The 15,986-nt window shown below is 45.7% G+C and overlaps 1 protein-coding gene across 8 annotated transcripts in view; it reads left to right on the forward strand.

Annotated features, from left to right (window-relative positions):
* The window catches only part of CEP170B (centrosomal protein 170B), a 59,911-nt gene that overhangs the window by 25,822 nt on the left and 18,103 nt on the right, over positions 1-15,986 (forward strand). For 5 of the 8 annotated variants that reach the window (XM_054200282.1, XM_054200283.1, XM_054200288.1 and 2 more), the window contains exons 7-13: positions 3,619-3,720; positions 4,850-5,326; positions 7,579-7,641; positions 8,500-9,263; positions 11,342-11,530; positions 11,731-11,839; positions 13,293-15,062. In XM_054200282.1, the coding sequence (XP_054056257.1) occupies positions 3,619-3,720; positions 4,850-5,326; positions 7,579-7,641; positions 8,500-9,263; positions 11,342-11,530; positions 11,731-11,839; positions 13,293-15,062 (3,474 nt within the window). The remainder of the gene's footprint in view (positions 1-3,618; positions 3,721-4,849; positions 5,327-7,578; positions 7,642-8,499; positions 9,264-11,341; positions 11,531-11,730; positions 11,840-13,292; positions 15,063-15,986) is intronic. The other 3 variants (XM_054200284.1, XM_054200289.1, XM_054200290.1) reach the window with 1 other exon arrangement.

Raw genomic sequence — 15,986 nt, forward strand, 5'->3', positions numbered from 1 at the left:
AGACAGGCGGTGGCTTCGGCGTGGTATGCACGTCTCGGGACACAGGCAGATGCGCTACTTTGGATGCTGCAGGTCCGGGTTGAGGTCGCTGCACAAAATGCATCCCAGCTGGTGAAGAGCAAAGCCCCCTGGCACAACTGCATATGTAGCTGCTCCCTGGCCCACTTCTGTCACAGCCATCTGGTTTAGCTGCCTTCCTATCGCACTCCCCCCCCTCCCCCTTTTTTTTTTTTATACAATATTGTTGTGTTAGAGCTGGAGCGGGGAGAGGCGTCAGGTCGGTTGTGCTGGCAAATTAGAAGGGACAGAAGCTTCTGACACGAACAGGGCAGCAAATTCATGTTGCTTTTCTGAAGTCAGGGAAATTTTACTCTGGGTCAGGATCTGGCCGCTCTCAGCAGCAGCTGAGAATGAGGGTGTCTGTGTCACTTGATAATGTTATTCAAAATGCAAATTAGTATGAAGGCTCAGTGGAAACATTAATTGCTCTTAAAATATTGAAACTGTCCCCAAATAGCAAGATACTGACTCCTCAGCTTCCCATCTGTGCTTTTTGCAGTCTTTAAAATGAAGTTCCAGTTTACTGTGGAGGCTGGGAGAGGGAAGGAATGAAAAAAAAACTCCACAGAAGCGAGCGGATGCGTTATACATGCTGTACCAGAGTGTTACAGGTGGGGCCATGTGAGCTCTGTGTCTTGGGGCAGGAGGGACCTTCTGCCACCATGCAATGAGCGCAACTGAGCGCCTCCTACCCTGGTGGCCCCAGGTCTCTGTATGCTCTGCCCAACCTGATGCGTTCTCTGTAGGTGCTCCTTGATGTGCCCTGTGGTTTTGGCTTTGTGCTAGCTTTTGTCTGAGGGAGAATTTGGGGAATTTCCAAGAAGCTATTAGGGCTCTTTAGGATAGAGGGGGAAATTTGAGAAGGCGGTGGAACTGGCTTATTATTCTTAATAAAGCCTCTTTTTTTTCCCTCAGCTTTTCTTGCAATCCCAAAGTTGCCCATCAACAAAAAAAGTCTGCCCAAGGTTGACTTGCTCCCATAGCTGCTTTTACCCTGTAGTAGAAAAGCTCCTGGGGGACAAAGGCAGTAGCTCCTGTGTTCAGTACACAGGTCGGGGACAGATCTTGGGGCTGGAGCAGCTTCTGGGAAGAAGTCTGTCCTGCAGGATGGATGTGAGCTCACCTTTTCCACTTTGGAAACAAAACTTTCTTGGAACAGGTAACTAAAATCTTCTAGACTAGGGGGCCTTTGGGATCCTGTGAGGGGCTGGGATGTGCTGGAGAGACGAGCTGTAGCAAGGCAACTCCTTGCAAGGTGCAAGAGCTAACAGCACCCATACTTGGGGAAGATGCTGCTTGTGCAAGAGTCAAGTGTGAGATGGTCTTTGCATTGCATCTGTAGGGTAGTATGCTAAGGATATGTTCCAACAGCAACTTAAAATAAGCCACTGATGAGCTTTCATAATTGACCTTACTAATCTGAGACAAGTATCTAAAATCTCATGTGTTTCTTCAGGGTTGAGCCCTTCACTGTGCCCCATTGACCATAAGGCATGAGTTACCCCAGACATAGCTGGCTGTTGTTAATAGATTTGTCTATCACCCAAGGTGTTGTTCTCCTCCTCCCAGCCCTGACTGCCACTTGGCCATCAACCCTAAGATCAGTACTGACTTCAGAGGGTGATAATTAATTGCAGTATGTGCCCCAAAGAAGTGCCTGACATTAGTAGAGCAGATCCTGCGTGGTTGGAGTGGGGGTCTGGTGGGCAAGTCATGGCATGAAGACAGGGTGGTAGGTTTCTGCTAGGCTATGTGACAGAAGGTCTCAGCCTAGCAGAGACCGAACACTACATCTGGGTGCTTCTGTTCATTGGCAAGCTTGTGAATAGGTTTGTGCGGGGTTCCCCCCCGCCCTTCCTTTCTCCCTTGAGTGGTTTACCCATTCTCAGTTATGAAACATATTGCTTGGCAATTCCAATTTATTCACGATGAAAAATGCTTCCTCCTTTGAACTTTCAAAGGCTGCCTACATAATGGGAACACAGTTTATCTTCCACGCACTCTAGGCAGAAAGGAGAGTAATACTTCCAGCCTCTTTTGATCCTCGGTGTGAAGGGAGGCAGCATCGTCGATTTTGAAACACGAAGAAGATCTCCTGAAAAGGGCCTGTGTGCTCCATCTGTAAAGCAAAATTTTTGCCTGTAGACTATCAATGTATGAGCTTATATATCTCTGGAACTATTCTAGAAAAAAGCATCTGAAGTAGCGGCCATTGGGTCTGTGTTGCTTTAAAAACAGCAGCATAAAATCAGCCATCTTTTTTTCTTTGAACTATTTAATTCCCCATCCTCTCCTGACTTCCCTTATGCTAATGACTACTTTCTGTCATGTCTCTATTAAAGTAGGGAATGCAAAATTGCGGGGCTGTTTGAGGGCTGCTTTACACAGAGCAGTGTGTGGCTTGAAAACCACAAGCTGAGCGAGCAGCAGCTGGCGGTAGAAGCCTGGCCATGGCTCTGTAGCTGGAGCCAGGGTTTAAGACGTGGCAGGTAAAGTGTGTGCTGATGGCTGTTATGGGTAGAGGCAGAAGCAGCTAACAAAGCTGGAGCTTAACCTCAGCCCCTGACCTATCCTTATGTCTCTATCACCTCTAGATGAAAGAACAAAAGCTACTTTATTTGCTTCTCTTAAACAATTATAAAAACATAATAATAATAACTATACCACAGCTCAATTGAGGTGTATTCTTTTTACTTGTTGCATAAACAGCAGCAGCCCAAGGCACTGCCAAAACACAGTCTTGTTTTGTGGGAGACAGAACAAGAAGCAGTGGATCAGCTCCTTTCGGTACCAGTTGTTGCAGCGAAGCCCTGATCTTCCAATGAGTCCTCACTGAGCAGAGAAAACGATAGAAATCTGGCTTTTATTAGAGGAAGCTTCTCCACGAGTAAAACCTCTGTCCTGCAATGACTCAGGAATCCACTTGGTTTACTTTAAGCTTTAGAGAGCAAGAGTTTACTACTTCCTTATGTATGTGTAAGGAGGTGGTTTTACCATTTTCCCTAAACTTGTAACGCTTCAAGAATTTCCTGTTGTGGGATGCGTGTCACTTAGAGTGGGAGTGGTGAATAGGTTGAAAAAATCCCTGGCCTCACAACATCCAAGTACATGGTGGGGCAAGAAAGGGCAGAGCTGAAGTCTTCCCAGTTAGGATCAGGACAAAAGCCTGATTTCCTGAATGGCAGGTGAGTTGTAGACAGTAATTTTGTGGTTACTGATTTGCAGTCTGTCCTGCCAAAAATCTTCCACTTCCTGTAAATAATGAGGCTAGAGAGGGAGAAAAGCCAGCATTTGGGAAAGACAGCAAAGGGAGGTAGAGTCAGTATCTTTCAGCAGAATGTAAGAAAGAAAAAGCCGGGGGGGGGTGGGGTGGGGGGGGAGAAAAGCTTGAACATACTAATTATTATGTATAACTTGCTATTTGTTATAACTGCAATGTAACAGGTGCATGATCTCATTTGACCCTGCTGTTTTTCCCTTTTTGGCATGTGGTTGACTTCTGTGAACCTGGTAAATTGGTATTTTCTGTGTCAAAATATTTGCTTATCCTCTTCCTAGAAACCAGTACTTACCGCACCCCTCTTTATGGGCAGCCCTCCTGGTGGGGGGAAGATGATGCAAACAACAAGGAGGACAGAAGGCCAGAGGAACATTACTCAGGTAACGGAGGTGATTTGGGGTGGGAGAAGATGAGGGGGACAAAATTTCTGCACACTTCTGATCTTTACTGGGTGAAGCCATCCTCTGTAAAGGCTTTAATTACCACTTTTTTGTGCTCGTACTTGCACATTCCTATGTGTAGATTGCTGCTGATGAAAACAGAATAAGGGAAAACTAAAATGTTTCCCCTAAAATATTTGAATGTTAGAAGCAGCAGTTGTGGAATAATTCAGTATGGATGAGAAAGGCCTCGCTAAGCTTGTTTGAGACCTAGTTATACAGCAGTGCTGTATCTGTGATTGTATGCAGCCCACCTGAACAAGCCATCCACTGTGTATCCCAGAAGTTTCCTATCTAAGAAGCACTTTCTGAGCTGATGCATTGCCTGGATTTGATTACTGTGGAAGCAATCTGTTTCTCACCTCATCATCCTTGGAAGCCATTTAGTCTTACCACTCCTGTTGTTGTGAATCTGTATGCGTGGAAGGTGCATCTTTTTTCATTTGTGCAGTAAACCCGATGTTTCTATCAAGCATATGCTTTACTGCACAAAGAAGTGTTTTATTTCAATGCACGTGTGGCGTATCTGTTCTGTAGCAGAGAGGGGTTGCGATTAGCAGCCCTTCCCAAGAGGTCGGAATAAGTAAGTGATCCTTTAGCCAAAAAGTTTGGGTACTGTTGGTTTTATCTTTGGTGATGTTACAGAATTAGGTGTTGATTCAGCAAAACCATGCCTGTGATTAGCTTTGCAGATTCAGGTTTTTTCTTTGAGCTGTGGAAAGTTGAGTAGGTGTGCACGTAAGTGAATTCAGCAAAGTGAAACAGGATCTTCCTTTCACGTCAGCCCAGGCATACAAAAACTTTAAAATGCCACCACCACATAGGTTTTGTCAAAACATACAACTCTGTGTGTGTGTGTGCACTCAGCTCTCTCTTTGGGGAGCAACAGAAGAAAGGACAAAGTGAATATAACAAATGTTGGTCAGACCACAGCAGTGCAGTAAGCACCAATTTTGATGATAAGTACAAAGCTATCTAAAATAGAACTCGTGTTTTTTTCTTTAATCTGTTTCAGCTAGTGTTTGTGAATTTAACATTCTTTTGTCTTTTTTCCCCCCTCCTTTTACAGAAAGATCAAAAGAGATAACCCAACATGAAGAGGAACTGAATGGTAATATTTCTGCTTATAGAGATGCCCAAGAACAGTCGGTGTTTGCCTTCCGGAGAGAGCCAAGTTACTTTGAGATTCCAACTAAGGAATTTCAGCAGCCATCAAAATCTCCAGAAGCACAGGTCCATGAGATCCCAACAAAGGATGTTGATGCAGTAGTAGCCCCCGTTGTACAGAGTCATGCATCTTTCACCATTGAATTTGATGATGGTACCCCCGGTAAAATAAAGATAAAAGACCATGTAACTAAATTTTCACTCAGACAGAGAAGACCGTATAGTAAGGAACCAGCTCATACAGAAGTGATGTCAGCGGAGAGCAAAGTGGCTGACTGGCTTGTCCAGAATGACCCAAGCTTGATGAGACGGCAGTCTCCAGGAGATGATGTGTACAGTACAAAGAGTGACCTGCCGGTTCATGTGAGGACGCTTAAAGGTGAGGGAATGTCTTGTCAGGTGGACATAGTTCTCTGTTGGCTGTGTAAATGCAGCATAATAAAGGGGGAAAACCCTTTTCCTGTCAAGGAGAACTGGACTTAATTATCTCTGCTCTGAATTTGCAATATGAAGAATATTTCTTTAATGACTGTTAAGGTTTTGGATCTGGCTAGCAGGATCTTCACCTGGCCCTGAAGTAGTCATGTGTGATGCCAGCCTTGGGACACTCTAATCTGGTTCCTCTACATCTATAACGCCAGCTCAGCAGTAACAGTGATTGAAAAAAGAATTTTGATTTTTAAATGTCTAAAATAATTTCCATGTGGTCAGGCAGGCTGGTAAACACAGGTATTTCAGTGGATTTTCTTCTCTTGGCTTATCTTAGCTGGAGGAATGACTTTTCTTTTTAGCTGTAGTCCAGAAGAGGCTAAGTGTGATCATCCTGATGTCTGTAGTGACCTACCACTTGGTCAGATAACCAAAGGTCATCAAAGACATGGCGACTGGTGATAGATTTGAGATATACATGATCACCAGTAGAGGAAATTGTTGTGCTTGTAGAATAAGGTTTCTTCTCTTAAACGAAAGCTTCTCTGAAATCCTGCTCTGTTAAAAAACTTCAGGTTTTGCGGACCTGTGTCCTGTTAAGTGTGTCACACAGAAATTCTTTGGGGATTTTTCAAAGGTTTGAAGTGTAGTTTGGAGCCCAGTTCTTAGTGCAGCTGGTGGGACTCCCATGATTCTCATGCAACTTTGAATATATTATGCTAGATTTGGGTGGACTTGGATGTCTCTCTTGGGCCACGCACTGAACACCTGGGAGGAGACCACTGATTCCTGCATTCTCACTGCCTTGCAGGCCTCTGGAAAAGCTATCATTTTGAACTACAGCTTTAACCGATAAAGTCATATTAAAGGTTATCAGACCTACTTGTGCTTGAGGTCCTTCTTAAACAAGAGCAATACCTTGTTTTCCCTTAAAGGAGTATTTGCTTGGTCCTTGTTGAAAAAAAAAAAAAAAGACCTCCTTGTAATGTGAAGAGTTTTAACTATTACACCTCCAACTTGCAATTTTTAGAGAAGCCCCTACATCAAAATGGTCTCACATATCTAGCCGTGTGGCTTGGCATAGCATGGAAATGGAATTGTTTTGTTGTCATTGCTTGTTTCTAGTTCTTCCCAACAAAGGACAGTGGGGTGCCCTGCCTGTTTATTTAGGGTCTTATTTTCAGTCTACTGTGTAACTGTGTGATAGAGGGTTTGGGAGTTTGGGTTGGTTTTTTTTGTTATTATGATACTGGATTTTGTTGACTTGCTGGAGAACATTGTCAGGGATACAGATGTGCTTTGGTAGTTTTGCTCTTTCCTTTTGGAGAAAATTAGAGAGTCAGGCAGCTGCTGCTCATCCTAGGATTTTCCTGAGCAGTACACAGGAATACTAGCCTGACTGCACTTGCCTCTTTACAGTCCATAAGGCATGGAAACAAGCTGAGGTAATTTAATGCATAATTTGCATATCAAGCAATCAACTCTTTGGACATTTGATTAAAACATACAGTGTTGGTGGCCTGAGGAGTTTATCCACCTCTGATTTGGCAGAGGACAGGGTGTCATTTATCCGCGATAGCTGTGTAACGTGTTCTTCTAGCAGGGCTAATTTTGAAGTTGTCTTGGAGGCTACCGCTGGCTGCTTACCAGGTTTGGGTCTTCAGGATCAGAGACGCCCACTGTCGAGTTTCATTAGTAACATTTGTTCACTTTCAGAAGCAATGTAGTGAATGTAAAGCCTGGTATCAAGACTACAGAGTTCAGGTCTTAGCAGCTTGAGGAGATGTGCATGGTGTTCTCCTGGGCCATCCTTGGGCACGGTTGGTGTTTTTCCTTGTGTCCTCACCATTTTGCATTCAGCAGAGTTCTTAGCCAAGACCCTTTAATTTAAGAACTTTCCCTTCCAAGGATGAAGCTTATCAGCCCTCGGGGCACAATGCAAAATTTGCTGGCTTCCTTCAATTGAGGGTGTTAGGAAACTCTTCAGAGGACTGACTCCTGGGTTGAATGGATCTTGTATTAAATTCTAATCTTTCACAGCTAACTCGAGGTAATAAATGGTCTTCACCCATGTGTCTGGAGAACTTGCAAAGTAGGTTTGAGCAGTTTTCCTTTCAAACACGTGGTATTTTAGCCAGTATATCTTGATGCGTATTACACTCTAGAGCGCAGAGACCTCTTTCCCCGTTCTCCCGATGACAGGTTCCTGGTCGTTGACTGAATCGTGTTGTGTGCCTTCACACCCGTTTCCTTCTCCAAAAAAAGGTTTGTTTTTTGTTTTACTTTTAACTTTTTGTTTAACTTACTTTCTGAGAGTCCTGAACTAAGGCACTGAGGGGCAGAGCATCATTGATACAAAGAGAAGGTTGTAAAGGTGGTTGTCGCTAACATAAGTGAAAATAATTATAAACTTATTTAAGCTTATAGTGAACTCTAAGTAATGGTTTAGCCTTTGGTTGGCTGGTGCTAGGATGGTGTAACTCATGGGGATGTTGTGGTGCGATCCTTAAATCTTCAGGAAAAGTAAAGAATCCTGCAAATTCACTTTTCTGTTAGCCTCTGGTTTATTTTCCCCTTGTAGAGTGGGGTAACGTGGGCTCAGAGGTGCATGCACTCGTAACGCGCTAATCTGGTCTTTCATCGTGGGGATTTGGTTTCAAGGGATGCAGCATGCGGGGTTTATTTGCTGATCCTGCAGAGATATTTCTGCTCTGTAACAGAGAGAGCCTAATGAGGGGATCTTGGACTACAGTAATTGGTCAGAACAGCAAAATAATCTCAGCATTTTTATTTAAATGGAAAAAAAGAAAGAAACAGAACGTTAAGTATCTAAAACAATCAGTGTTACAAAATCAGAAACTCTTGGGGTTTAAACTATTTCTTGAATTGTTTTTTAATAACTTGATACCCAATTAGTTGTGAAAAGTGGTGTCAGGAGACAGCTGCCTTCTCTTTTACTTCCTCTGATGGAATGCAATCCCTGTACCACAGCAGATGTCTTTGGGGTTGTTAATCCTACAGGATTTTTTCTTTTAACTGAAAAAATAAATTTCAGCTGGGAGGTAATGACAGGGCCACAGCAACTGAGAATATGAAAGTCAAATCTACGTACCTTGTTTCCAGGCAATAGGCACGAGGACGGGACACAGAGCGACTCTGAAGACCCCGTGGTGCCCAAGGCAGAGAAGGAGACAACGACGGGCAGCGAACGTGCGACAGAGCAAACCAGGCTGCAGCGCCAGATGAGGCGTGATCCCCACGAGATGCTGCACAACAAGCAGGCCTTCGTCATCGAGTTCTTCGAGGACACGCCGCGGAAGAAGCGGTCACAGTCCTTCACTCACAGCGCTCACTCCTCTCAGAGTGACACTGATCCAGGGCCGAAGACCAAGGTTGAAAAGCGGAAGAATGCGTTGCCAGCAGAGAAGCTGGGAAATGCGGTGCCACCATCCCACCCTGGGGCTCAGGCGGGCAAGCCCAGTAACAACTCCTCTGGGACCCAAAGAACTAGCTCCTTCAAGAGGGAAAAGACAGAGGATCGGATCAACTCTTCATCCTCTTCTGCTTCCAGAGCATCAGCCAAAACTTACGGGAGTGTTGGGAGAAAGTCTAAAATGGCTCAGGATTTTATGGCCGAGTACTTGCGGGAGACTGCTCAGTCTGGGAAGCCGAGCGCTGAGAAACCGGCACCTCTACCTGTGCCTGTAGCTCCACGCGTGGTTGTATCGTCAGAACCAGAGTCTGCCTCTGCTCCACCTCCAGAGGTAAAGTCTGCCCAGGGCAGGAGGAACGATGAGGAAGACAGTGTGAGTGAGACAGGCACGTACACCATCGAGACAGAGTCGCAGGATAAAGAGGTGGAGGAAGCACGAAAAATGATAGATCAGGTAAATGCTGCTTTTCTGTGCTTGACCAGTAAGCTGAGGGCTGAAGGCTTGGGCTTCTGCACGTTGTGCTGGAGGGCCTAACTTCATTAGCTGTTGCCATGAAGGACTGCTCTCTTTTGAATGGGATGCAGCAGGGATTTATGGTTAGGGGTGCGAAATCATCCTGGGTGACCTGTGTTAAGGATAGGCTTCGAAAAAACAGAGAGGATGGTCTTTAGAAAACCCCAACAAAATTACAAACAAACAAAAAACCCACAGAGCGCAAGAAGGCAAGTTGAGCCCACAGCAAACACCTGCCTTGTTTCCAAAGTGAGATTTGGATGTAAAAGTGCAAGAGTCTGTTTGCCAGCTGTTTAGAGGACAGGCAACAGCAGAATAAAGATGGGGCTGATCCTGCTGAGAGCCGTGGCTGGGGGCAGCTCTGCTCTCTAGGACTGCTCCCCAGCCTCTGCCTTGGCGTTGCATCACCTCCTGCCCACTGTTATGAAGATGGGAGCTGCAGCCCATCACTGATGCAGCATCCTGTGGTAGGCGCAAAGAAAATGCAGGCCAAGGGCTGGTGCTCTTGATCCTTCACAAGCCATAGTGGTAGGTGGTTCTGTATTTGGCTGTGCTTGGTTAGAAAGGGAGTGCTTGCTGGCAGGGCAAGTGGCAGCTAGTTGAGATAGCGAAGGGTGTGGTCTAGAGCAGGGGCAATCCAAGATGAATCTATACTTGTTTGGATTTTGCAAAGTGAATGATAGCCTAAAAACAAAACCCCAGAGATGAGGGAGAGGCTTAAATAAACCCACCCAACTAAGCAACCGCAGGGCAAACCAAAGGCTGGCTGATTTTCAGGTTTAACTTTCATCTGTGGTCTATTATGAAAACAAAACTGGCAAGTTGCTATGAAGATTTAGTGAAGTGTAGGCAGGAGGATGGTGAGGTTTAAAGGAAGCCTTTATTGAACCTGGCTTTAGAGCTTTGTATACAGTGTTCTGTGAGCCTGGATCTAGCTTCCCTCACTTGTTTATTTATTACATTTGTTCCTTACGTTTTGTTTGAAATGTGATCGGAGGCTTTCAGGGCAGGGTGTTTAAGCTATAGCAAGGCCCTAGTCCTGACATGGTTAATTGTTCTGGTGGGGAAACATGAAGAAAAATGCCACAAAATTACAATTATTTCTGGCTAGTAGTCTTGGCAGCGTGACTCGGGCAGGCATGCTGGCCAAGTTCTGTTCCTGACTCTGCTATAGACTTGGTGCAGTGCAGACCTGCCTCTAAGGAAACAACTCATCACTGGACCCCTCAGTGTTTCTGTCCAGGAAGAAAGATGGTATGAATTCTGGACTTGCTGAGGTTTTGACGTGACTCTGCTTTTTATTCCCCCACCATTGCGCACAGACCTTTTTTTAATAGAAGTGAGAGTGGAGAACTTTACGGCTATCTCTGTTCAGCCTAGGCACCCTCCATGGTGGCATCTTCCTCTGAGCTTGTAGTCAGGGAAGAAAAACAAGCCCTTCTGAGGCATGGCTCGGTCACCCCCTAGGAAGGCCTCTTTATCCCCAGAGGGACCCTGGCCAACTAGTTCAAACAGAGATGCATCTCAGAGGTGCATCCTTTCCCAGGTCCTCACGTGGTAGTGCAAGGCTGCTTTGCTCAGCCCACTCTTTGCTACAGTCTATGAAAGACCCTGGAGATGGAGCTTTCAGTTTTGGGTTTTTTTTTTTTTTTTTTTTTCCTAACTCTCCGTGAATGAGCTGGTAAATAGCTTTCCTGACACTCATCCTAAATTTCTCAGGGCTGAAAAGGGACTCCTTTTCAGTGAAAGTTACTACTGTTAAACGCAACTCGCCGAAATAATGAGGGTGAGAGAAAAGGTGGGAGTCAGTGGGATTCTATGAATAAGCGTAGTTAGAGCTGCTACTGTGGAGTACAGAAGAAAATGATTTACATAGTTTGTATGAAAGCGTTGGCAAGTGTTTCTGGCCCTTTGGGATCATAGTTTGCGTGTGACTAATGTTTCATGAATTTGAATTTTGGGCTAATATTTTTGTAGTTTCTTGGTTTTTAATCTTTTCCATGCAAACATCTTTTCAGGTTTTTGGTGTTCTTGAGTCACCTGAATTTTCCAGAATCTCTTCAGCCTTTAGACCAATAATTAAAGGTGAAAAAGATGACTCTGGTTCTCATCAGCATCTAATCAGTGAAAATGGCACTAGTCAGAAGTCACCCTTGCTCCAGGCATTTGCCTCAAAAGCTGTGAGTGGGTCTCAGGCTGATGCACAGGTACGGGCAGTCCAGGTGGATTTGCTGGGATGGTGGAGGTGTAGATGGGTTTGATGGAAATGTCTGGATGGAAATGCGATGCGTAGATTGATTTTCATTTTGAGGAGACTGAGTGATGTGTGTATGAGAGGAAAGATTTTGTGGCTAGGATTTGGTTTACAAACCCTCTTTCTGACACTGCCTTCCCCACCTTGTTGTAGATGTCTGCGGCGTCTCAAGGAAGTCAGAAGTGGGTGTCTAGGTGGGCGAGCCTTGCGGACAGTTATTCTGACTCTGGATCTGTTTCTGGGCAGGGTGATGGAGGTGCAGGTAAGTTTCATCCTGACATTACTGTTTGAAGGTGGCTGAATCTAGGCCAGGATGATATGAAAAGCAGGAATTGAGAGCTTCTGTGTATCTGACTGTGGCTTATTTTCTCTTTTAGCTAATGTATTTAGGGTGGGAAGGACAGAGTGAATGGTTCCCAGTGGAGTAGAGATTCAGAGAGCCTCTGGTTTGCATTTTGGAGTCATCCAAGAAGTTCTTAAATATTATGTTTGACATGACTAAAGGGCACCTGGGAAGGAAAAAGATTGTAAGGGCCTTGAGTGTGAACTTGCCTCAAGTAGTGATTCTTTAGACTGCCTCATGAGACCAGATGAAAGCCTTTTGCAAGTTGTCTTGAACTTAATTGCTGACTTGGGCTTTTTTTGTGTGCTTATCCTACGTCTGGGTATGCTGAGAATTTTAGGCTGTTCTGGGGTTTGCTGTCAGGTGGCAGGTTTGAAATGTGGAGATGAGTGCAGAAAACTGGGTACGAAGGGGAGAAGGGAGCAGGAGGAGATCACACTCCTATTGTAGCTGGCAAGACAGCTTGCAGACCCCCTGGTCCTGTTGGCATGTGAGAAAGGGAGAACAGCGCTTTGTTGGCTTTTGTAAACATTTTCACCCTTTTTTGCTTGGAAATATTTGTCATTACCTTCATGCTATCAGCAGTGATAGACAGACTCAGTAAAGATTAGAAGAAACCTTTGTTTCGGAGGTCACTGCCGCTGTTTTCACACTGTGTGAGAACCTGACTCCTGGAGCATTTGAAATATTACCATAGTCAAATAACCAGTTATCCTGGTATTTAAAGGCGGTATCAGATACGAAGCCCTGGCCAGCGGCATGGGAGAAGTAAGAGCGCTCTTTCTATGAAGCATGTCCATACTGATAAGCCCACCCACGCTGGGACAGTGAGCTCTAATTCAGAGCCTCTTCCTGAGCCTTTCCTGTGGGATATGATCATATCACAGAACTTGTACTGTGATAAATGCCATCTATTTAGTCAAATGGGCTATGTTGTGTAGAATGGTACTTAAAACACTGCATCACTGCAATGGTTTGTCTGATGGCTTTTCATCTCCTTCCCATGGCCTGATTTATGGTAGACTGATGCCAGCAACACCGTTAGCCTCTAAACGTATGTGCTTGTACTGAGAAGTAGACTATGGGAGAATGAATCTGAAATCCTACCTTGACAGAGGGAAGATGTTGAGCACTCTGATCCAGCAAAGGAATTAAATACAATTTTGCTTTAAGTGTCTGTATTGATAAACCTGAGGGACAGAGCAGGAGCCGGGCCTTATTGGTGTTCATGTTACATAAAAGCTGAGTTCTAAGCACGTGTCTTGTGAGTGCGTTTGTAGACTTGCACTTTGCAGGATCAAGCTCTTACTAAATGACAAAAAAGTGGTATAGTTGTGCAGCAGTTGATTCTTGTCCGCTTAACTCTCTTCAGAAAGCAGTGTAGCCCCAAAACCTGGGGAACCAGAAAATGCCGTGCCCTTGAGAACAAGGCGCCTTCTTCCTCAACTCCCACCAAGTGATAAATCAGACAGTCCCACACCTGCGGTCCTGGTCTGCCAGGAGTCCTACTCTGAGGCCAAGAGAACCGTTGTGAAGGACCACTGTGTGGAAGCCTATGGCGATCCCAGCAGCCGCCTCTTCATCCAAGAAGACTTGGATCCAGATAGTCTTAGCGATGCCAGCAGATCTGACGATGGCTTCAGCATGGAAAAAGGCAAGAAATATAAAGAGAACAATAAAGTGCTAGAGCAGATGGGTGAAGACACAAAATCAGAGAGTCGGCAGCCAGGAGCCTCCCGGGTTTCAAACATGAGAATTGTAAGTGAGCCAGTTTCTACTTCGTTCTACATTGGTGATGACAGCAATGATGTGGGGATTCCCTCCAAGCTCTCTCTGAGCGTGTCCCATGCTCGAGCAGACAAAGACAGCAAGGATCAGGAGTTTTCCTTCAAGTCTACTGGCATGCCAGTTCCTGGAAAGCCAGCGGTCAAAGACGTTAGTGCTTACATTAATGCAGCAGGAAAAGTGGTTATTTCGCTTCATCAGAGTCTTCCTCAAGACCAGGAAAACATGGCAGGAAAGGAGACATCATCTTTTGTTAGACAGGAAAGTTTTACCAAAGATAAATCAAGTAGTGGTGTTCCTCAAAATAAACTCCCACATATTTCAAGTCACCCTCTGCTTAAAGATTTAGAGGCTGTTCGGTCAACCCGTATGGACTTTGGTCAGGAGACTCATCTTCTCCTCAAGGACACTGAAACTGCCTTGGCAGCACTGGAAGCCAAATTACTTGGTCAAAGCCAACAGCTGGAGCCTTCGGAAACTGCTGGTCAGCTGGAGGACTCCTTGTCAGGGGACTCAGACGTGGACACTGCCAGCACGGTCAGCTTGGTGAGTGGCAAAAATGTCCCAACGAGCGCCCCCAAACGCAAAGTGATTGCGAGCTTGCAGAAGGAGAAATCTTCCTCCACACCGTCCATCCAGGAGCAGTGCGGGCAGCCGAGTGCTCGGGACAGGCTGACAGAGAAGCGGAAAACGCAAGCACCGGAGGCATCAAACCGCGCAGAGGCTGCCAAGCGCTTCCAGATGAAGCGGAGTGCTGGGACTCGAGGGTCGCTTGACTTCACGGATGATGAGAGAAGCTCGAGCCTGCCCTACTTGCCTGTCCCCGACACGGTTGTGTCTGACCATGAGCACTCGGTAACCCGGCCGGTTCCCAGAAGGAAACCTTTTACTCAGGCTGCCAAGGAGGACCATAGCAAAACAACCTCGAACGTGCAGAAGATCCAGCAAGTTCTCACCCGCTCCAACAGTTTATCCACCCCACGGCCCACAAGGGCCTCAAAGTTACGTCGTGCCCGGCTGGGAGATGCTTCTGACAACGAGTGTGTTGATACTGAGAAAACAGCCTCTAACTCTGAAGCTGCCACTGCAGGCTCCAAGCAGTCCACGGAGACAAAGAAGCTGTCGCGGCTGGACATCCTCGCCATGCCAAGGAAACGGGCAGGTTCCTTTACGGTGCCCAGTGACTCCGAAACGGCTCAGTCGAGGTCGGGGTTTTCAGGGCGGAGTGTGGAGTCCTATCGGAAGACGGGTATTTCGGAGGTTAGAAATGCAGCGAGGAAAACGGCAGCTGCTGCCTCCACGAAGCAGCCTTTCAGCAGGACTCGTTCAAGCAGTGTCAAGTACTCCTCCTCATCCAGTAAGTGCTCGTGCTTTTATGTTTCTCCCCTATCCCCCTCTTTCAGATTTATAGGCTGCACATGGTTGCCAAGGATTGGTAGCTCAGTTATAAGAGTGCTGCATCGGTGAGTACAGAAGTCTGCATTAATGAGTGTTATGGTGGTTGAAATTTCCTGTGGGTTTGGAGCAGAGCATCTCTCATACCCAGTGAGATGTTACTGTGGTGTTGATATTGCAAAAGGCTATTTTTCTCCACCACCCACCACCCTGTGAAGTGAATTTGCTTTTTGAGCAACCAGTTGCCATTTGACAAGAGCATGTTTGCCCTTTTTCTGTTAAAAAAAGTAGTATTTAATGCCTTTCCAGTGCTATAAGGAATTCTGTTCTGCCTTTCTTTGACCTCTAAGAGTCAGAGTTTGCTCCAAGAAAGCTTATTATGGTGTTGATCACAGCTGATGTCCAAGGTGGGAGTTTCGAAGGCATCTGAAACAGAAAAACAAGAAATAAACACCCCTGTGTTTTGAAGGCTGTTCCCTTGTTCTTCCTGTAAATGCATATGTGGGGCTGGATGCTACACACTGATTGCCCCAGGAGACTCCCTCTGCTGTGTTTCCATTCACTTTTGCCGTAGGTAAGGCAGGTGCATGGTTGTGTTTCCCAGGCAGCAGTGGTTTGGGGGCTGTCTTGCCCCCTAGCTGTGCACTCAGCAGACCCTTGCAATATCAGCATTTGTCATATTGAAATCAGCCTTTAATTGAATGGTGTGGACAATGCAGATGACCACTCCAAGATGGTAATTGGTAATCACAGATTGTCCCCGACACTCTGTGCTTGTACTCTTTGACCTACCATGGATGTGGCAAAGCAGATCTGTTTGCTTAGGTATTTAGGAATGCCGGGGGGGGGGGGGGTAAGGAATGGGAAGAACCCCTTTGGGCTTTCT

The sequence above is a fragment of the Rissa tridactyla genome, chromosome 4 (assembly GCF_028500815.1).
Source record: "Rissa tridactyla isolate bRisTri1 chromosome 4, bRisTri1.patW.cur.20221130, whole genome shotgun sequence".
NCBI classification, from domain to species: domain Eukaryota; kingdom Metazoa; phylum Chordata; class Aves; order Charadriiformes; family Laridae; genus Rissa; species Rissa tridactyla.